This window comes from Fomitopsis serialis, assembly GCF_022376445.1.
Source record: "Fomitopsis serialis strain Sig1Antser10 chromosome Unknown B0H18scaffold_17, whole genome shotgun sequence".
In the NCBI taxonomy this organism is placed as follows: domain Eukaryota; kingdom Fungi; phylum Basidiomycota; class Agaricomycetes; order Polyporales; family Fomitopsidaceae; genus Fomitopsis; species Fomitopsis serialis.
The window spans coordinates 96,603-116,824 of NW_025954977.1; the positions used below are offsets into that span (position 1 = coordinate 96,603).

Sequence of the window (20,222 nt, forward strand, 5' to 3'; positions counted from 1 at the left end):
GGCACCGCCACCTCCGCCGTCATCATCCTCGAGCTACGCACCTCCGCCGTTTGACATGCGACGGCGGTCAGACCCGGAGCAGCCGCGCGTGCATGAGATAGCACTGCACCCACATGGACCAGGAGGAGGGCATCCAGGTGAGTCGTCCTTGTATCCCCTTCGCTTACCCCTCGGAAGCAATTTCGGGCGTTCCTTTGTCTCGGAACTTCTTCCGCCACGACGTCTTGCTTCTTTGATCTGCTTGTTATGGTCGGGACATTGACCGTCTGACACTTATTGCTCTGAACGTTATTAGGTCCCTCTGCTACACCATATACCGTCGAGCACCGCTCTCTGCCTCCGCCTCCACGCACACATGTCCATCATCATCCACACCAACATGTCCACTCGACCCCGGGCGGACAATCACCGATGTACATGCCACCGGCACGTACGCCTCTGCATGGTGCGTCCACTCCCAAACCAGGTCCCCTCGGGCCCGGTGTCCCGCCTGTAGGACATGGTGCCATTCCACTCTTCCCCACCCCCGTCGGCCCCGGTGTGCCCCCAGGTCCGCCAGCAAACAATGGCCCGCCGCCAGGTCCTGGTATGCCTCCGCCGTCTTCTCGTACGCTGCACTCCCCGCATGGCTTCCCTGGCCCAGGTATGGAACCCTCACCCATGTACGGCGGACACCCAAGCTCCGGCCTACCACCTCTGTCAGGACCACATCCTCACCCCTCGCGCCCTCGGACAAGCGGCTCATTCGACTACCCGCGCACGTCGCCCATCATGGGGAGCCTGCAGCGACCGCCTTTCGACCGCGACGAGCACCGACACGACGACCGCCGTGACGAGCGGGAGCGTGACCTGCGCGACAGGAGTGACCGTGAGCGTGACGGTGCCCGGGGGTCGCAGATGCCTGCCGGATTGGGCGGTTCCGGGTCCTTGCATCAGCACAACGCCGCTGGGCCTGGCATGTCGATGAATGCGAACGCACGCGCCGTTGGATCTGGACCTCCGCCGCTGTCTATGTCAATGTCGAACATAATTCCTGGGCCAGGCGCGGTGCCGATGGTGGGCGTCGGCGCGAAGGAACGCGAGAGGGACTGGGAGCGGGATCGCGAGCGGGCGATGGAGAGAGAACGCGAGATCAACTACGCGCGCGAGAGGGAACGGGACATGCGGGGTGCGAACGGGAACGGCGGCATGATTGGTGAGTCTCCGCGCGACAGGCATCGTGGCTTGCGAGAGAGAGAGAAGGACTACCTGCGCGAGAGGGAGAGAGAAGAAGGTATCGTCGAGGTGGGGGCCAACGCGATCACGAGCGAGAAAGAGAGCAGCGGGAACGCGAGTGGCTACGGAGGAGCCAAATCCAAGAACCGATGCAAGGACCTCCGCCGGGGCAGGCTCAGCCGCATCTCTGGTCGCGCTTTGCACAGCCGCGGACAGCGGAGCCGTACGTTGAAGACGAGCGAGAACGCAGGGTCATGCTCGAAATGGAAATGGAGAGGGAAAGGATGAGGGAGGAGGCGAAATTTAGGGAGAGAAGGGAGAGGGAGAGGTATGCTGATGAAGAGGCGAGGGCGAGGGAGGCGAGAGATGGCGCGGAGGCAGAGAAGGGACGCCGGACGCAGGCTTCGAAGGAAAAAATGGCGAGGGAGAAGGAGGAAAGGCGGTTGATCACGCGAGAGGAACACATGGAGCAGGAGCGCAAGTGGTTGAGGGAGCAGGAGCGAGAGCGGGAGCGGGAACGTGTGCAGAGGGAAAGAGCGGACATGGAAAGGCGACAGAGTCAGCCGCAGGGTGAGCACCACCACCATGTTCGGCATCACCACAGTGTCGGGCCCTCTGGCAAATCGTCCAAGTCCTCGGGAGGTCCGCCTCACATTCAGCCTGCCCCCGGTCCGCGGGAGCTACAACCCATGTTTGCAACTCCAGAGAATCTTCGACACTCGAATTCTATGCAGTTCAGGCAGGGGTCCTCCAAGATGATGGACGGTCCTGTCCATGGCGTGTCGCCGCTTCCTCATGGACCACCCCAGCCCCATCAGCACCACCACCAACACGCGCATCCTTCTCATCCTCTACATCAGCATCCTCCGATGCATGTTCATCCTTCCGCCATCGGGGGTCCCAATCTTCAACATCGCGGCACGCCACCGTATGGCCCCGGTATGCACCCAAATCCCGTCGAGATGGTGTATCATCCCTCTCGTGCATCACCCCCGCGCAGGACATCCTCCAAAGCACCTACGATGCGCCTTGGCACTTTCGTTTATCCACGTACACCCTTTCCGTTCACCGACTTACCTAGCCCTTCGACTTCCACCTCTGCCTCTGGCCCTTCGGACCCAGTCACGCTTTACCAGTACCGGGCAACGATTCTCATCCCCTCCGGATTCCTTCCGACCCACCGACCTGCACGTCCGCGCATATGGGGTGGTGCACTCATACCCGCTCTTCCCGCCATCCCGCCGCTCTCTGAGTTCATGGCGGTGCCCTACCGCGACAGCCGCCCACTCGCGTACGAAGCGAGAAGCATGCGCAGGGTGTATACGGACGATTCAGACCTGTTCTTGTGTGCGCTGCATGCGGGGTTGCTTACGTGGAGCGAGACGCGGCGCGCGAAGGGCGAGGGGAAGGACCTGCGCGTTGAGGTGAAGATCACGAACGAGGCGCGCTTCATTGGAGGCTTTGGGAGCCCGTACGTGAATGGGCCGGGCTCCGCGGGCGGAGAGAACGTTGGTGTTTATGGGAGCGAGGACGATGGGAGCAGTTTGCTGAGTGCCGGGTGGGGGAACAGCCATGACGGTGCGGGTATTGAGATCGTTTCGGCGACTTGGATGCCGGTGAGCGTACATGCCATCCTTCTCCAGAGTGTGGTCTCACCTCCGTGGAATTTTTGTAGAAGGGTACGGCGCACGCATCTGGTCTGCGCAATCGCACGCAGCGACTTGCGGAGTACAATGAGCGGAGAAACGTTCTGTGTGAACTATCACGACCCCGCAAGAAACGCCGTTTGGACCGTGCTATCGTCGATGACGACTCGCCGGTAGTTCTCGAAGACCAACACCCGGACCTTGAGCTCTGCGCAGCAGCCACCATCACCTTTGGGGCTGGTAAAGCATGGAAGGAGATGAAGTATGTCGCCTCATGCATGGTTATCTTCACGAGCTGATAGTTTCCTTGCTCCAGGTTCAAACATCCGCCGCCATCACTCGCAGAGAAGGCTGCTGTGTCCCCCGACGAACGGATGTCTGACGCGGAGAACATTCCGCCGAACCCCTTGCGCAAACGGCGGCGTTCAGAGTCACCCAGCGCTGCCCCGACAACCGACGCGCTTGCTCTCGCCCAGCCGGATCCTGCGAAGAAGGGCATCGACATCACCTCGAAGGCAGCCTCGCAGCAGGAGTCGCCGGTTGTTCCTTCACCTGCCGTTTCCGAGGCAGGGAAGACGGCAATGGTTGTCGAGCCTCCGGACCAACCAGCACAACCGACGTTATCGTCATCGCCCTCAGATCCTTCACCGCGTGTGCCGCCGCCCCAGGAGCTCACCGCCGTGGGTGCTGATGTCACGAATATTGCTAGTGAGAGTTAATCGTGTATATTGTTGAGTGTTGATTGCGTCCTGTACTTCATAATACGATTTGGGGCTCGTGGCACAGCGCCCTTGCGGATTGCATTTGTGCCTTTGAGCGTTCCGCAACGCCGAGGAGAGCAAGTATGAACACAGACACGAGCTCAATGCGACTGATAATCACACAACACACGCATTCTTGTGGTCTGGTGGAAAACTGCGTCCGTGAAGACGTCAAGCATAAGGTAAGTATCTCGACCTGATGGCTCCTACTAGCACAAATATTCGACATTGGGCCACCTTGAACTTTCTATAGATGTTACCCGAAATCTGTTACAGTCCCCCGAAGAACCAGTCCACTGCTTTCGCTGCAAGCGCAGTCGCAATAATGGAGAATAACCCTTCAGAGGGACTTGCCCACTGTTCGTCCCCGTAGCGGTGATGCCGAGAACCATCGGCGTTGGCTCTCGTTTCGTCCCCAATGTCTTCCTCGGCCGACAACCCGCCCCAAAGCTTGGTTGTGTCCGGTTCCGAGCCGCCCTGTGTCTCCGCAGACGTCTCGAAAGATGACTCCGACACGGGCAGACTGTCGTCGACAGCCGTGACCACGCCGTCGATTGCGCTAGCAGTGTCGATGTCGGCCTGAGCCTTGGACCCCGCTTCCCAGTCAGGCGACTCAGATACTGGGGGCTCCGGGGGACGCGCAGGACTCGCTAGCAGCTTTTGAGTCCCAATCGAACCTGGTGTTCCTTTGGCAATCACATTCGGCTTGCGCCTGAACGCGCCTCGTAAGCCGGGAAGGGCTGCATCGAGCTTGACGGGCTGTCCCGCAGCGACGGGATGGGGCGTGGCGGCTTTGGTCACTGGAGGCGGCACGCCGTCCTGGGCAACCTCCGACGTGTTCAAGTTCGCTGCACCAGGGGGGAGTTGATTATTCGGTGCGCAATCGTGGATCACTGGGGGCAAAAGCAGTTCATTGGCAGGGGGTGCGACGTCGACAGGCGTAACGACGCCCGCAAGCGTGGGTGTGCGTAGGACCTCGGCATTCGAGTCGTCGAGATGCTCCGGCTCCGGAGAGCCGACAGTGGACAGTGAAACGGGTTCGCTAAGTGATATATCTGGGATATTGGGAGTAGGAACTGAGTATTCCTTTCGCTTGAATGCACCTCTGAGGACGGGCAGGCTCGTACCCATCGGAACAGCCTGTGTGGTTTGTACTGACCCGGAAGGTCCAGGAGAGGCAGGCGCAGGAGGTAAGCGTTCTTCCTCCAGAGAGGTAGGGATGACAGCAGGCACGGGAGATAAGCATTCTTCCTCCGGAGGGGCAGGCGCGGGAGGTAAGTGTTCCTCCTCCGGAGATACAGAAGCCGACGGAGACGTGGGCTTGGGCTTGGACGACAAGTGTGTTTCTTTGGCAGCTAGTAGCTTCACCTTGAGCGATGCATATCGTCTCTTCCCGAAGATCGTCAGTTCCATGTCCTTTTCGAATGCGCCAATCGCTCGCAGCAGGCATGTGGGGGCGCAGAAGGATATGGTCTCCCTGCAGTGCGTAAGCAGCAGCGTGTTAACTCGTTGTGCTTGACCCTTCGTGAGATTGTCGATGGCGAAAACGAATTTATCCCGAAGACGGCTTCCTAGAGGTACTCCGTTCAGCAAACCGCGCATACAGTAATCTTCTGACTTCTGAATGTCCTCAGCAGTCCAATTTTCAGGTGGTCTGCGTGCCCAATCAACAGAGTCGGGCGGAAGACGAGGGTAGTGCGTTATCTTTGGGGGCGTCCGGGGTATATTGTCGAAATACGAAACATTACTGAACCCGTCGTATACCAAGCGTCTAGCTTCCTCCGCAGGCATACCGCCCTGTACGAAAGCTGCCTCCTCTATTAGCAGGCGCGAGCGCAAGATGATGACGAGCTTCGGAGTGATGGGGAACGACTGGGTCAGGGGGAAGAAGGAAAGTCCTTGAGCACCTAGGGACATCATGTTGATATGCATTCGTGTTTGAGCACCCTCCGCGAGGCCGAGTCCGTTCTCTGTGAGGACGAATTCAGTCCCGGAGGGAGCACGGTACAACCCGAGTTGCATGTCCAAGGCTTCCATCTTGTAATCCATACGCGCGGTGAACAGCAGGCGCTCATCGGTCGCAACCTCCCAGTGCTCGTCTTCTAGGAGCAGGGTGAGGTTGCGGAGCCAGACCGCACGCGCGTCCGCCAGACCATGCTTGACTCTGTACTGCTCCACCATGCGCGCGGACGCTGGGTCAAAGTGGCCTTCGATGAACTGACGAGCGTGTGTTCCGTTACGGTAGTGCATGAGGAAGAGGAACTTCCGGAGGGTATTAAGCTGTGAGCGGACCAGCTCTACAGAGGAGCGGCCCCGCTTCTCGGCATCCTCCAAGACTTGGAAGACACGCGCAGCATCGCTCTCGAGCTTGGAGAACGCCTTCTCGACGCGATACACGTCGGTCAGGTCTGCATCGTCCTTGTACATGTCGACGATACCGAAGGTCTTGCCGAGATCGGTCGTGCCCATGTGAAGGGTGCTTGACTGTATGTCATACGTATTGATAAGTTCCTGCTTGTACTCTCGAGTCCGTTGGCGACCCTTGTTGCGACGGCCCTTGGACCTGTATGCAGGTGAGAAACCTTTGGTTGTCATGCAGCGTCGCGGCTACTCACTTTCGGCCTGGCTTGGTCACCGTCTTGACCTCCTGTAGCCATCGGCGCGCGACAAAGCGCGGTAGATAGTGGTGATATTGACCAGACTGGGGCACTTGTTGCTCCATTGCGATGGGTGAGGACCGGGCGGGGAGGAGTCTCAACGCGAGGCTGTGGCTCACGCATCCCAGATGCTCTGACTCTGAGAAGTCGGTTGCCGTGTTTGGTTTTAGAGTTAGAGTTCGTACATGTCATCCTAACGCGGTCGAATACGGAGGGCAGCAAGCCTACTCACATATCCTGCTGCGTATGTAGGCGAGTATTGTGCACCGAGGGCGGCGACGGGTGATGCATTGACTCCATCGGTCCCGGCGGCAGGTGCGCACTGTGTTCATCCTGGAGCAGCAGGGGGCTCAAGTGAGTGATCAGATGAATCAAGAGCCGTCTCACTGGTGAGTCCACTTGCGATTAGCAATGAAGTACGGTGGTAGCTCTGATCAAAGTAAAGCTTGACATTGAATATGGAGGCCTGAGGTCGCAGGTTGCCCGGGTTGAAAATCACAACTTGTGCCACCGGACATTGTGCATTATGTCCGAGGGATCGAGATTTCGATCCTACTCATCGCTCGGCTAAATGTTAGTAGTGACGGCTTACAGCTGCTTGAAGCGCTGAACACTTGAGGTAGGTGACTGGGCGACTGCATGCCATCAGGCGAGTTACGTAACTTGATAATACTAACTGTAGCTCCGAACCCGATATGTTCAGTGTGTCTCTGCCATCGAACGTTGATCGAGGCATAGTAGTAAGTACATACTTCGATGATAATGGTGCTCGAGAGCTGCCACAACTACCTGTCATATGACTACTTACAACAACAGAAGATCGAGGCTACTGCCTTTGCAAGTTTTGCCGGTTTAGTCCAGAGCATCCGAGAGACAAACCATCGCGCAGAACTCGAGCGGGGCTCTGGTGTACTATGCGTACCCCGGTAGGTGCCGTCCCGACTGTCAGTGTTAGTCTCGGTGTATTGCTCTACCGGATGCCCTGTGGATGGATCGAGATGTGCTTCTGACCCCAGGTCGGTTCGTGTCGAGTCCATGTACGACTCAGCAGACGACTCGAGAGACGATGCGCTAGCCGTGTCGATGTCAGCCTGAGCCTTGGGCCTCGCTTCCGAGTCGGGCGACTGGGAGACATCGATTGTCGGTTGGAGGAGAGGTGCGGGACTCGCTAGTAGCGGCTGAGTCGCAATCAAGCTTGGTGTTTCTGTGGAGATCACATTTGGCCTGCGCTTGAACGCGCCTCGTAAGCCAGGAAGGGCTGCATGGAGCCCGTTCCATTGTGCCGCAATGGCGGGGGCGGACGGAGCCATCTTTGCCACCGGTGGTGGCAAGCCGTCGTGCATAAGCCCCGGCACGTTGACTTCACGAGCGGATGGTTGATCATTTGATGCACGGTCATGGATCACTGGGGGCAAAGGCGGTTCACCAGTGATATGAGGAGTATTGTCGACAGGTGTGATCTGGGTAGTATCGGTGTTTGCAAGAGTAGAGCCGCATAGGACTTCGGTATGCGAGACGTCAAGACGGGCCTGCTCCTGAGAGACGACAGTCTGAGCGGTGAGAGACGCAGGTTCGCCGACTGAAGCGTCCTGGACGTTGGAAGTAGGAGCAGAACGGGCCTTTCTGCCGAATGCGCCTTTGAAGCCTAGTACTAGGCTCGTACCCATCGAGAGAGCTTGTGCAGCGAGTTCTGACCCGGAAGGATCAGGAGAGGTAGGGATAAGCTTGCGAGGCGAGTGTTCTCCCCCCGGAGACGCAGGAGGGTATGGAGACGTGGGCATAGGCGACGGACGTGTTCCTTCAGCTAGTAGCTTCGCCTTGAGCGACGCGTAACGTTTCTTCTCGAAGATCGTCAACATCGTATCTCTTTCGAACGCGTCAATAGCTCGCACAAGGCATGCGGGGGTGTAGAAGGATATCGTCTCCTTGCAGTGCGTAAGCAGCAGCGTATTGACTCGCTGCGCTTGATCCTCCGTCAGATCTTCAATGGCGAAGATGAACCTGTCCCGAAGACGGCTTCCGAGGGGTACCCCATTCAGCAAACCGCGCACCTGGAAGTCTTCTTTCTTCTTTCGATCTTCGGCACTCATTTTTTCAGGTCGTCGTTGTTCCCAGTCATACGAACCGGGTGGAAAAGGAGGGATATACGTTGTCTTAGGAGACGTCCGGGGTATATCGTCGAAGTACGAAATACCACCGGGTCCCTCATATGCCTGGCATCTTGCTTGTTCTGCAACGGGCGAGCGCAAGATAATCACGAGCTTCGGGGTGATGGGGAAAAACTGGGTCAGGGTGAGGGCAGCGCGTGGGGCACCTAGGGACATCATGTCGACGATGAAGCTGGTTGAAGTCCTACTAGCACCTTCCGTAAGGCCGAGTCCGTTCTCAGTGAGGACGAACTCATTGCCTGAGGGAGACGGTAGAACCCGGGCTGCATGTCCAAGGCCTCCGATTTGTAGTCCATCCGTGCCGTGTATAGCAGGCGCTCATCGGTTGCGACTTCCCAATGTTCGTCTTCTAAGAGCGGGCGAGATTGCGGAGCCAGACCGCACGCGCATCCGCCAGACCATGCTTGACTCTGTACTGCTCCACCATGCGCACGGATGCTGGATCAAAGCGGCCTTCGATGAATTGTCCCGCGTGTCTTCCGCTACGGTAGTGTATGAGAAGAGGAACTTCCGTAGGGTATTGAGCTGGGCGCGGTCCAGCTCTACAGAGGAGCGGCCCTGCGTCTCGGCATCCTCCAAGACTTGGATGACACGCGCAGCAGCGCTCTCGAGTTTGGAGAAGGCCTTCTCAATGCGATACGCGTCGGTCAGGTCTGCATCGTCCTTGTACATATCGGCGACACCGAAGGTTTTGCCGAGGTCAGTCGTGCCCATGTGAGGGTATTTGACTGAATGTCATACGTGTTGATCAGTTCTTGCTTGTACTCTCGAGTTCGCTGGCGACCTTTATGACGACCCTTGGGCCTGTATGCTGATGAGACGAGGAATAATTGCAGCTTCGTGGCTACTCACTTCCGGCCTGGACTGGTCACCGTCTTAACCTCCTGAGCCATCGGCGCACGACAAAGCGCGGTACATAGTGGTGAAACTGACCGTGCCGGGATCTTCGTCGCTCCATTGCGGTGGAAAGAGGACACGTCTCAGACGCCCTGCCGCTTCGTTTGCCCATGCATGCGGATGCACAAGTCGGTTGCCATCCGTAATTTAAGTTAGGGTTCGAGGCGTACGTGTGGTCCTATCGCATTCGAATAAGGATGTAAGGCTACCAAAAGGCCACTCACAGATCCTGATGCACAAGCATATGATATCCTGACTTCTGACCCTTCATTGTGGTCTCGACGACGGGTACGCGACACTCAGTGGGCAACCGTGAATTTTGTCCACAGTATGGCTCCGGGTCGTAAGGGCGACTGGAGCCGCACCGCCAGCCACATGGTGGTCTAGGATCTTGCGGATCATGCCTCGCTTGACCAAGCCTGTTCATCGCGTTATAAGCATGTCATTCGTGTGCAACTCAGGTGAGACGCCTGGTTGATATTTTTTCCCATATGCATCTCTGACGATGATATGCGTGCCAGGAATATAGCAGGATTGCGGTTATACGTAGCGACGAACATGACAGGATACTGGAATGTGGTAGCTCCGTGTGCCAGTGAAGTGACTGGCACCAAAAGCCCTCGCCGGACATGTCCGAAGGATCGAGATCCAGAATTTACTGAGCGCTCGGCGAGCCTCCGCCCAGGACCGAAGATGTACTTGTACCTCGACGGTATCATGCTTGTCTACGCTACTCTCTGATGTATGATGCATGTACTGGAGTCAAGATTCTAGCTGCGTCTACAGTGGTATCCAAGTCCAAACTCGTGTTGCAAGTCATACGTTTGTCTCGAGGAGACCGTAGTCGTGTGGGACCTGCTGTATGTCTATTTCTATCTCCTATACCTGTCCCGTGCAACTGAATAAACCAATGCTATGCAGGACTGCGTCCCGATTCCCCCTAACGAACAAGCGGCTGAGGTGATGAGCTGGAATACAACGCTCCATTGTCTGCAACATCACAAAGTTCAAAGCGATCTACGAACGAACGATACGTACCGATTGGGACTATCGAGATCAGCCCATTTCAAACTGTATGCACGCTGTGTCAGGCGCTCAGCTTTCGCTCAATTGCAACTACCGTAGGCGGTGGTCAGCGGCGACTCTGGTATGATATATAGGAGCGGCCGCCGATCGTCAGCTTAGTGTCGGACATGATGTCACCCATGATGCATGACGACGTGGGTTGGCACATCCGTCCATTGCCGTGACTTCTCTGCGTCGCGCGCTTCATCGATGAATCTGGGACCGCACACTAATGCGTATCTGGAACATAGATCCAAGACACTGGGCGTCGGCGACTCCGGAGAATGGAAGCGTGTCGATCGTTGTGGGTCCAGCGAACTTCTATCAAGTCCTCGCATCCATTCTCCCATATCGATGTTGAGGGCAAGGACAATGCTACGGGATTCTCGAGGACGCTTCACTGATGACATCCACAGGGCGTGCACGTAGTAGACCATATACATCTACGCAAGTAACTTGAATGCACAGTGTCTGGAACTCAAAGCAGCGAAGACAAAACAAGTTTCACCGTGTCTATTCATCTAGGTCTCATGACGATCGTGGGTAATACATATACATCCAACATCCATAACTCTATATTCACAGACATCTACACATATTCAGGGCAGCCACCGCAAGGTAGCGATGATTCGTTGGCAGGACAACACAGTCAGATCAAGATGATACAAGCCTACTTGTGCCCGGAGTCCAGCCGCGGCCATACAGCCCGATAAATAGTGTTCAGCGACTGCAGCGCGCGCAGTGAGCATAGGTTTACATGATCACCTTGTGGATGTAGTCGGCGAGCAAGCCCGCCTCCACGAGGTAGCCCAACTGGCCGTTCGACTGTCATGCACATCAGTCAGTCGCACGGTTTCATCCAGCCCGTTGATGTTGATGTCTCACCTTCCAGATCTTGCCGCCGTTAGCCACGAGATCGGGAGTCAGGAGCTGCCATAGCATATGCAGACCCGTGCCGCCAACGGTAATGACATAGTAGAAAGCCCCTTGGTGGTTCAGGTATCCGGCGTACGCCAGTGTCCCGACGAAGAAGGTGGCGAATACAGACAAAATCGGGCGGACTTTGTCACCAAACAGGAGCGCGCAAGAGTGAACGCCGGCGTTGATGTCGTCTTCCTTGTCCTGGAGCGCGTAGATCGTGTCAAAGTGGATGGTCCAGCTGCATTGTAGGATGTCTGGTGAGTGATGTGTAGCCACCAGGGAGAATAGTGGGACGCACGCAGTGATGCCGAGGACGATGGCCGTCACGAGTTTCCAGTCCCAAACCCCATTCACAGAGATCCAGACGACGGGGAAACCCCATGCGCAGTCGAATCCTAGGGTTACGTTAGAGGATGCCGCAACATGCGATGTGTCGCAATACAACGAACCAAGGAAGGCTTGAGGCCAGTTAGTGAAACGCTTCGATAGAGGGTAAATCGCCTCCCAGGTGAAAAAGCCAATGGTTCCGACAACGAAGCTGAGGCTCGTGAGCATGCACGTGTTTATGATTGAATGCATAGTACTCACGCCTGGAAACCAGCTAGCGCAAGAATGGCGAAGAACGCAATACAGTGCACTAGAAGGAACAGAAGGGCGGCGGGTACCGAGATGACGCCGGAGGCAATAGGACGAGTCTTGGTGCGCTCTAAATCCTATCAATTCAAGCTGTGCCATCTAACTTGGAGGAAACTACATACCGACTTGACGGTCGAAGTCCCTATCACAGATATCATTCCAGATGCAAGCAGCGTTGTGACGGACAGTACAGCCAACGAGGTACGCAACAGCCTGTATGGCAATGGTCTCCGGGGAAGATCCAGACGGTATGCACTCATTGTCAAGCCCCAAACTGCGCAGTGGGACAGCGGTGAGACCAAATCCTGCAATACAGGAATGAAGCTCACTGCAGGGCCAGAAAAAGAGAATAGTGCCTGCGGGCCAGAGGTGCAGGCGGGTGAGTTTCCAATATTGCTTCCAGTGGGGGACGACGGCGCTGAGGGCAAAGCCATCTTTGCGAGAAGCGGGGCTGTTTCCGTCGTCGACATATCCGAGTCGTCGTGAGTATGATACAAGGGGAAGGGACTGTACAACAGTGGGGAGACAGAAAGGCTCTGTAAAAGCGGACCACGAATACTGTCGACTTCTTATATCCGAGTGGGGACAGCCTGCAGACTGAACTCCGCAGTGCTCCGAAGACGAGGCTTGGATCTCGCGTCGACAACCCCTTTACTTCCGATATCGTTGATCGTCGCGGTGACGAGAAGTCCGCTCCATGACTGCGGCGCGCAAGGGCTGAAGGTCGCGCACATGGAACGGGTGGCCCATCCGAGAGCTATCTTCTGATGCGACTCTCATTAGTCGCCAAGACGCAGCGCCGCGACATATCTTAGCCCAGGCACAATGGCACCAACCTAATACCTGCCCCATGCGGAAGCCGACTCGAGGTCAAAGGCACCCCCGGAGTTGTCTGCGATGCCCGTGGCGTGCTGATGTAAGCACGGTTCAACCGTCTTCGAGCCGGTCGCCCGGGGTGCTTGCAGTTGCTTGCGCGCGCTCGCCGGCAGTACAGGGACAGGGCGAGATGGTTTCAGGTAACATCGAGCGGTGACACTGATCTGCGTAGTCGCGTAATTGAGCGATCACAGGTTCCCCCTGATTGTATGGAATACCATAAGGTTGTCATCTGTGTCCTAGACATGCGAAAATACCTAAGACAGAAGTACTTTCCTTGGCTGTTCTCACAAGCGACGGGACATCTATCGACGCCATATATTCACGTGGGAAAGTTTTGCAATAACTTTGGGGTCGTTGGTATGGTGGGTCCGGAGCATTGACAAGCCGACGAGCACAATGTAAGCCCTCCTGTTTGAGTCGTACTTCAGTCAATACATGTTCACATTTTTACACAGAATCAAAACTGCAGCGGCAGACAAAGAGAAGCAGATTGGACGCGCGTGCGCCTGGAGTGTACTGTCTAATTCATGGGCAAGATGGTCTAACCAGACGCGGTTGGCTTTTGCCCGACCTGCGCACATCCCAGTTGATACCGAACTGAACATGTGCAAAATGCTTACCCATACGAACTCTTCTCCCATGCACCCTCATGCCTTAAGTTGTTGTGGACGGCTTCGTTCGCGAAAACACCCATCGGGAGGTCTCGGTACCACCAAATAAGTTAGTCGTTCGGAACTGATTTGCGAATACTCGCGGGAGTCCTAATCCAGTCCTAATCCGTCCTAATCATTCCATCAATGCACGCGCGGCTCGTGTGGCACTGGCAGTGGGTCCGGGTCGCCGGATCTCAGTGCCAGTGAGTGTTACAATGCGAGTATTACATAACATGTTGTGCGGACATACCAGCACTATCACATTTCGGTAACTTCTTTACCTTCCTTCACTATACCTCAGCTCGCTTCGGTGAATCCAAGAGAGCATGCTTGTGTACTTCGGATGGCGTCGGGCTGGCTCCAGAGGATCTCATCTTATCGATGCAGAGTTATAGATGACCAGGGGGTCCAAAGGGGTTCCATTGCAACACGCAGTCCATCCCAGGTTCATCCACATGTTGAAGGAAGCGCGACCATGTCAGTCCGAACATCCTTGCATGACATCGCGCTAATACATACTAGTAGTAGGGTGGGGGGAACCGCATCAGTGTCGCCAGGGAGGTCTAGCACCACGCTTATCAATCTGCGGTCCCGCACGGACACGGTCCGAGTGTACTGTGCACAGTACTAGTCGTGCTGACAACTGTAGGAACGTGTTGGACACACGTCTCGGTGATGGTATGAACCGACAGCTGTCATCTTGCATATGGCTCGCTGATTGCATATTTCTCGCTGACGACGTTCACCGGTCACCCCGGGCCAGCCGATTGATTTCACGGGCCAAGGTAGGAATAATGAGGGGCTCCACCTTGAACAAAGGCGGCGGCTAGCCACGGTTTCATTTTTCGACGGTGTTGGCCGCTCTGCTTGCGTTCAAGGGCTCTGTGATTCGTCCATCTAAGCTCGGCGTACGCGATGCGTCTCAGAGGTCCGGCATACCATGGGCACTAGCAATATTGCGATCCTTCCGCCTGTCGAAGCATCCGCTGTTTCGAGAACGCGGAAAGCATATCGTCTCTGAGAATTCAGTATCATACGTACGTCCAATGACCTCGTGGATTGGCAAATGGGTGAAGACTGTAGTGCCCCCTCAAGTTGACGGGCTAGACACCTTGAGAACCACACGACACACTGATCATGATCAGATTTCCAGAAGATGTCTCGAGAGAACTAGCACGGACACTCAGCAGAGTCAAGTTAACAGGCAGGGCACTTGAGGACACTGGCATGCCTACATATATGACAGATATCAGGCTTCCAAAAAACCTCAAACGACATGCTGTAAGTACGCCACCTAGCAAAGTTCAGGTATGACAGGCTGATATACCGGCCTAGCCATTGGATAGATATCAGGCTCCTGAAGAAAGCTCAAGATACGATACGATTTGAGTTTGAAACCAAGCAGAGTTCAACTTGACACGCTCGCGATCGGAACTGAGTATGGCACCGATATCCGACTTGACAGCGGGCACTGGTGATAGAAGCAACTATACCATAGATGTCAGTTATATGCATGGGACTCCCGAAGATACGGCACGCACAACGTTTGACTAGTAGTGGACTTTCTCCGTGGATCCGGTAAGAACTTGGAAGTTTTCCATCGCGCTCGTCGAGCGCTGCGCCTTCCATCAAAGCCCAATTCCAAGCAAGGAGAGGACACTAAGAAGCACAGTCAGCACAAGCGCCCCGTCGAGAGTCGAGTACACACAGTATTGACCGCGTCTCGGACTCGAACCCAGCATATACGTGACTTTGCGTGCTCATCGAAACCTCGCGGACACAAGCATGCCATTCGTCGACGACTGGGACGCCAGGCATCAGACGGTATGCGTGCTCGTGGACCCTAGTTTCGTCAATAAGGATTCTCTATGTAGGTGTCGCACTCACCACCACGGTGGACATCGGTCATTAGGACCTTGTACGATCAGGTTCATTTGGCACCTTGATACCGCCCCCATTCTTGTCCGTCATTTGGTGCCCGTACCATCGTGATGGTCGGTCAGAATCTGACAAAGAACACAGTTATTTCAGCATCACCAGTTCGACATACTCACCTCGGAGTCTTCGCCATTCCTAACAGCCGCATGAGAAAAGTTTGCAATACCCGACACGCAAACGCGAAGGAGCCGAGATGTGTAGTGCTGTGTGATTTCCAATGATGAATGGGTAAAAGATACAAACAGCCAGATGCGATGCACATTGAAGGTTCTCTAACCATTCTACTGCTACCAAATGCCAAAGAAGCACTAACGATGCACAGAATTCCACATGCCACATGCCGAGATTGCACATGCGGCGAACAACACGAAGGATCGCCGATAAAATCTACAACACTAGCACATTATAACACCAGGGGGATAGATTGAACGCAAACAGGCCAGCACACCGTCAAGACGTAACCTCCGCTTGTGATTGCGGGACGACGGGCGAGCTCGAGAAACGCACCGTCTTCCGCGGGGACGCCTCGCTCGACATACTCGTCATCGACTCGTCGTCCGCGCGTAGGGAGCGGAAGCCGTCGAGTCCTTCCGGCTCGGCACCGAAGGATCCGCGACACACTCATTTGCAGGCGCGTGGGGAATATCGACACGGACGCCGCGCGGTGCGAGCGCGCGGAGGGCGTCGGCGGCGCGCTCATCGTGAGCGTGGAGCCCGTCAGCGAGAGGTCGGACGTGGAGGGTGTCCGGGACGCGGAGTTCGTGGACTTTGTCGGCGAGCCGGCTTTTTGAGGGAAGAGCGCGGTGGTGGTGGTGGGAGAATGACAGGGGTGCTGCGCGAGGGTGTGTGCATACCCACGCGCTTGTAGGAAGATATTGGTTGTGAGCCTGAGCGACCGCGGGGGCTGCTTGGTGGAGAGGTTGTACGTGGGGAGCGTAGGTGGGGTGTGCGGGATACGTGGAGGCCCATGGCGATCTGCTGGATTGTGGGACGTGGTGCGTCACGCACGCTGTACGGCGAGGGCATAGGGGGTCTGCTCTCCTCAGGGGTTGAGTACATGCCGGAATCCTGCGTCAGTGAGCATGGGAACGATTATGCACAGGTGTCGTACGACACACCATCGGGCTCTGATCCCGCTTCTGCTTCGTGCTGAAGGGCCTCCACATCGTGCTGACGATCCTTGAGGCTGCCATGCGCGAGGTGCTCGCACCTGGGGTATCTGCTGCCAAGTCCTGGACCAATGCAGATTGCCCGCCGCTGCTACCTGGACGAGGGTACGATTGTGACCGCTGGATGCTGCGTACGTCAATGATTGCTGCTGAAGAGGACCTGCCGTGTCGACGGCGTGAGGGCGGGGGTAACCCGTCGCTCATGGTGGCGGATGTATGGACCGTCGCTGGCGACGCAGAGGAAGGGGGTGGGGGCGCAGAGAAGGGTGGCGAGGAGGCTGTAAGAAGGGAAGGGATGCTGGGAGAATGCCTGAACGGCGCGGCCAATGACGAGAACCACCCAGCGCAGCCAACGACGCTCTCGTCACGCGATCGTAGCCACCGTCCCATAGGCTATGCTCCACGTGGCCACCATCGCTCATTCGGGCAACTGTTCAAGTTGTTCGCGAAGCCGTGCGGTCTTCTGAAGGCTTGTATCTGCACACACCAGAACGCGGGCGAATGCCGCCCAGTAGAGGCAAAGTAGAGGCGTGTAAAAAGTAGCCAGAGCAACGACGTAAGGGTATTATATTGCCGATCATGGTGGGCATCCACCAGTCCACCAGCATCGTGGCATATGCGTAACTGCAGAAAGCAATCTATCCATAGCGAACATCAGCACTAGAAAGATCGATACATATACCGACAAGCGCGTCCCTGCAAAGCATATACACCACCGTGTAGAGTATGTCCCAGTATCACCTGCGAAACACCCGCTCCGAGCATCCTCCGGCCGCACTCGACCGTAACATATCATACCATGTAAACCTCATTAGCATGCGACCCTAACCGCGACTGAAAAGCATTATGAAGACACCTCGAGACCCTGGAACTCATGCAGCGCTCGACTGCTGCGGCGCGGGGCCCTTCTCATCCTTCGCCGCAGTCGATGGGACAACGGCGATGATGGCGACTCCTGCACATGGACATGCGGCTGGTGCCGCTGCTGCTTGGCCCGTGCTTGACGCAGATGTTGGTGTTTCGACTTGCCTGACGCAGCCTCCGCGACCATCCTAACAATCACCGTTAGTGGCTAGCCCGGGAGGCTGTGGCAACACAGGAGACGCACCGCTCGAGCTCGCGTCGCTCCGCATCCGACTCATCCGGCTGTGTTGACTTGAAGATGGCACCAATAAGCAAAAGACCCTAACCCCACCGTGTCAGTGATCTCCACACTCCCGTTAAGCGGAACACGCACCCGAGCGCGGTTGTATAGAACCTGATCAGAAGCTTCCGGGTCCTTCAATACGTTGTCTGCAACTTCCCGCAACACCTGGACGACCTCGAAACGCGTCCCTCGCCATGAGGCTAACATGATCTGGGGAGCACGCGTCAATCAGCGAGGTCTGTGTGTCAGCGATGAATCAGTACCTTGCCGGTGACGTCCTCCTCGAGTGCGCGGAGCTCGTCTTCCGGAATCTCGCCTTTCGCTTGGAGCTTCTCCATCTCCTGCATGACTTGTTGCACGCCGATGCTATGCAACCCAGTAGTTAGGACTGTCCCCAGTGGTTAGAGGATAGACGTACGCGCTACCGATCACACCCCACGCGTCCTTGGCCATTGCACCCTTTTCCTTTAGTCGCGAGAAGAATCCAGGGCTGCAAACAGACACTCAATAAGAATGTCACCAGGAACGTGTACAATGCGCACATTCCGAGGAACTTCTTCGACTTCAAGAATGACGTCGCCTTCATGATGTAAACGTTGCCGATCGTATGGAGGAGCTAAACGCTCTCGTGAGCATCATCCACACTACATGCCCACAAGCGGACATCGCCCCTTGGAAGCTGCATGCCCCCAAAAACCGTAGTGACACTCACCTCAACACCAAAGCTCTCCAGCTTCAAGTCGTCCGCCTCCCTGCGCATGCGCGCCTCGAATGCCTGCGTCTCCGAGTCGTCCTTGTCCCCTGGCTTCTTCGCCTCGACGAACGGACGTAGCCGGTCCTTGAGCTTCTCCGTCAACACCCGTACGCGCTCCTCCATGTTCTTCCGTCGCTCGTCGTCCAGTTCCTGCAGCTTCTTCTTCTGCTCCGGCGTCATCTTCTGTCGCCTCTTCGCGTGCGTCTCCTTCTCCTTCTCGGACGGTGTACGAAGGTTGCCTGTGGACGGCGATGCGAGCGAGGTCGACGAGGACGCGCCCACGAGGGGTGCTGGCGAGGCGGAGGGTACGGGCGAGGGTGATGTAGCGCCGTTGGCTGGGGTGCTGAGATTCGGTTGGCTTGGAGCCTGCGGTGGGGGCTGCAGGTGGATTTGCGGCTGAGTCTGGGTTGCGCGGGCGTCGTCTTGGCCGAGGCCGCTGCAGTGGGCGCAGGGGGCGTTGCTCCGACTCGGTTGCTGCAGGCGTACCGGAGACGCTCGGAGTGGGTGCGGGCGGCGTCGCGCCCTCGTTGAGCTCGCGCTCGAGCTCGGACTTTTCCTCATCTGTCATCATCGCGGACGCGACGGAGGTCATTTCCTTCATGAGAGAGATCTCGCCGATCTGTCCGAGCGTAAGGAAGCGCGCCGCAGGATGCAAGATGGAGACGCACGTAGTCGTTGAATCGGTCCCGCCAAAGACGTTGGCGAAGAAGCCTGCTGCATCCTCCATGCCAACACCGCCCTCCTTGTCCACCTATACACGGATCGATAATGAAGTCAATGTCACGAAACCGGACGGCAGCGACGTACCATCTTGGCACCATACTTGTCGTATGACGCTCGTAGATTCTAGGAGTGGGCATGAGCATTCAGTCGGCAACGACTGCCGCAACAGACGTACAGAATCCGAGAGCACTTGATATGCTTTACTGCAGCATCCTTCGCATCAATACAAAGCAAATTGCCATACACGGTGAGCGCACCTGATATCCTTGAACTTCTCTCTGCATCCGGGGACGGGTTTTTGTCTGGGTGGTACTACATCCACAACTATTAGCTTTGTGTCATTGCAGGTAGGAAGACCTAGGAAACGTGCCTTGATCGCCTGCTTGCGATACGCCTTCTTCAGGTCGCTGTCATTAGCATCCGGGGCAACCCCAAGCTAACGGATAAGACACAGGAGATGAAGAATTTTAAGCACCGTACATGAACCAAACAAGCTGACACGCTGGACCACATACCAGGTCGTAGTACTCCGTTTCGACGGGCGCCATGCCTGAGGTGGTTAGAAACAAAGAAGGGATAGACTGTGCCGTGTGGCTAGTGAATCAAATGAAAGGTGCGCTCGCTGCGGCGGCGAGCGAGCAGGCTGTGACGGATGGCCGCAAATGGGAGCCCGCGCTTGCGCCGATCGGTGACGTAAGCATCCTCCCGTCCCACTTGAATCGATCTCAAACAGTCCGGTCGCTTCCGAGCCGGATTCTGCCTATGCTGCATGACCGCCAGGCCCAGGGATTTCCTGTCAAACTTGCTGTCGGGGACTTCGTTCTGTCAGCTGCAGTGTGACACAAATGGTTCACAGCTTTCGTTCTATCATGGCCTTATACTGCGCGCGCCGGTGTGCTCTCAATTTTCAGGCCTTTAGGGAACTCCTCTCACATAGTCAAGCAACAATGTCAAAGAGTCAGCACTTCCAGCATGCACAACGGCAGCCTGTCT

The 20,222-nt window shown here is 56.3% G+C and overlaps 7 protein-coding genes across 7 annotated transcripts; 1 reads left to right on the top strand and 6 right to left on the bottom strand.

Moving 5' to 3' along the window:
* Positions 1–1,166: 1,166 nt before the first annotated feature.
* On the top strand, positions 1,167–3,747 carry B0H18DRAFT_143395 (uncharacterized protein). Its single transcript, XM_048036843.1, has 3 exons — positions 1,167–2,831; positions 2,891–3,123; positions 3,178–3,747. The coding sequence occupies exons 1-3, from the start codon at positions 1,365–1,367 to the stop codon at positions 3,578–3,580; spliced, it is 2,103 nt and encodes a 700-aa protein (XP_047895888.1). The 5' UTR covers positions 1,167–1,364; the 3' UTR covers positions 3,581–3,747.
* Position 3,748: 1 nt separating this feature from the next.
* Positions 3,749–6,397, bottom strand: B0H18DRAFT_143411 (uncharacterized protein). Its single transcript, XM_048036844.1, has 2 exons — positions 6,238–6,397; positions 3,749–6,185 (listed from the first exon to the last, which is right to left on the bottom strand). The coding sequence occupies exons 1-2, from the start codon at positions 6,342–6,344 to the stop codon at positions 3,893–3,895; spliced, it is 2,400 nt and encodes a 799-aa protein (XP_047895889.1). The 5' UTR covers positions 6,345–6,397; the 3' UTR covers positions 3,749–3,892.
* Positions 6,398–6,926: 529 nt separating this feature from the next.
* B0H18DRAFT_993847 (uncharacterized protein) lies at positions 6,927–8,889 on the bottom strand. Its single transcript, XM_048045213.1, has 2 exons — positions 8,832–8,889; positions 6,927–8,686 (listed from the first exon to the last, which is right to left on the bottom strand). The coding sequence occupies exons 1-2, from the start codon at positions 8,872–8,874 to the stop codon at positions 7,080–7,082; spliced, it is 1,650 nt and encodes a 549-aa protein (XP_047895890.1). The 5' UTR covers positions 8,875–8,889; the 3' UTR covers positions 6,927–7,079.
* A 2,273-nt stretch (positions 8,890–11,162) lies between these two features.
* B0H18DRAFT_953166 (UbiA prenyltransferase family-domain-containing protein) lies at positions 11,163–12,700 on the bottom strand (the record flags this gene model as incomplete). The annotated part of the gene is made up of 9 exons (XM_048042166.1): positions 11,163–11,234; positions 11,295–11,568; positions 11,629–11,725; positions 11,780–11,868; positions 11,919–12,043; positions 12,089–12,108; positions 12,158–12,271; positions 12,296–12,322; positions 12,622–12,700. 9 exons carry the CDS (start codon positions 12,698–12,700, stop codon positions 11,163–11,165), a joined length of 897 nt encoding a protein of 298 aa, XP_047895891.1.
* Positions 12,701–14,272: 1,572 nt separating this feature from the next.
* B0H18DRAFT_143624 (uncharacterized protein) lies at positions 14,273–14,946 on the bottom strand. Its single transcript, XM_048036846.1, has 3 exons — positions 14,793–14,946; positions 14,680–14,729; positions 14,273–14,629 (listed from the first exon to the last, which is right to left on the bottom strand). Exons 2-3 carry the CDS (start codon positions 14,725–14,727, stop codon positions 14,396–14,398), a joined length of 282 nt encoding a protein of 93 aa, XP_047895892.1. The 5' UTR covers positions 14,728–14,729; positions 14,793–14,946; the 3' UTR covers positions 14,273–14,395.
* A 674-nt stretch (positions 14,947–15,620) lies between these two features.
* Positions 15,621–17,119, bottom strand: B0H18DRAFT_993859 (uncharacterized protein). The gene is made up of 4 exons (XM_048045214.1): positions 16,555–17,119; positions 16,262–16,504; positions 16,058–16,202; positions 15,621–16,023 (listed from the first exon to the last, which is right to left on the bottom strand). The coding sequence occupies exons 1-4, from the start codon at positions 16,993–16,995 to the stop codon at positions 15,887–15,889; spliced, it is 966 nt and encodes a 321-aa protein (XP_047895893.1). The 5' UTR covers positions 16,996–17,119; the 3' UTR covers positions 15,621–15,886.
* On the bottom strand, positions 17,120–19,916 carry B0H18DRAFT_993865 (X-domain of DnaJ-containing-domain-containing protein). The gene is made up of 15 exons (XM_048045215.1): positions 19,745–19,916; positions 19,600–19,665; positions 19,502–19,541; positions 19,405–19,442; positions 19,314–19,352; positions 19,204–19,257; positions 19,000–19,125; positions 18,465–18,908; positions 18,295–18,368; positions 18,171–18,242; positions 18,016–18,118; positions 17,843–17,962; positions 17,714–17,790; positions 17,567–17,657; positions 17,120–17,519 (listed from the first exon to the last, which is right to left on the bottom strand). The coding sequence occupies exons 1-15, from the start codon at positions 19,775–19,777 to the stop codon at positions 17,478–17,480; spliced, it is 1,419 nt and encodes a 472-aa protein (XP_047895894.1). The 5' UTR covers positions 19,778–19,916; the 3' UTR covers positions 17,120–17,477.
* Between the last annotated feature and the right edge of the window lie 306 nt (positions 19,917–20,222).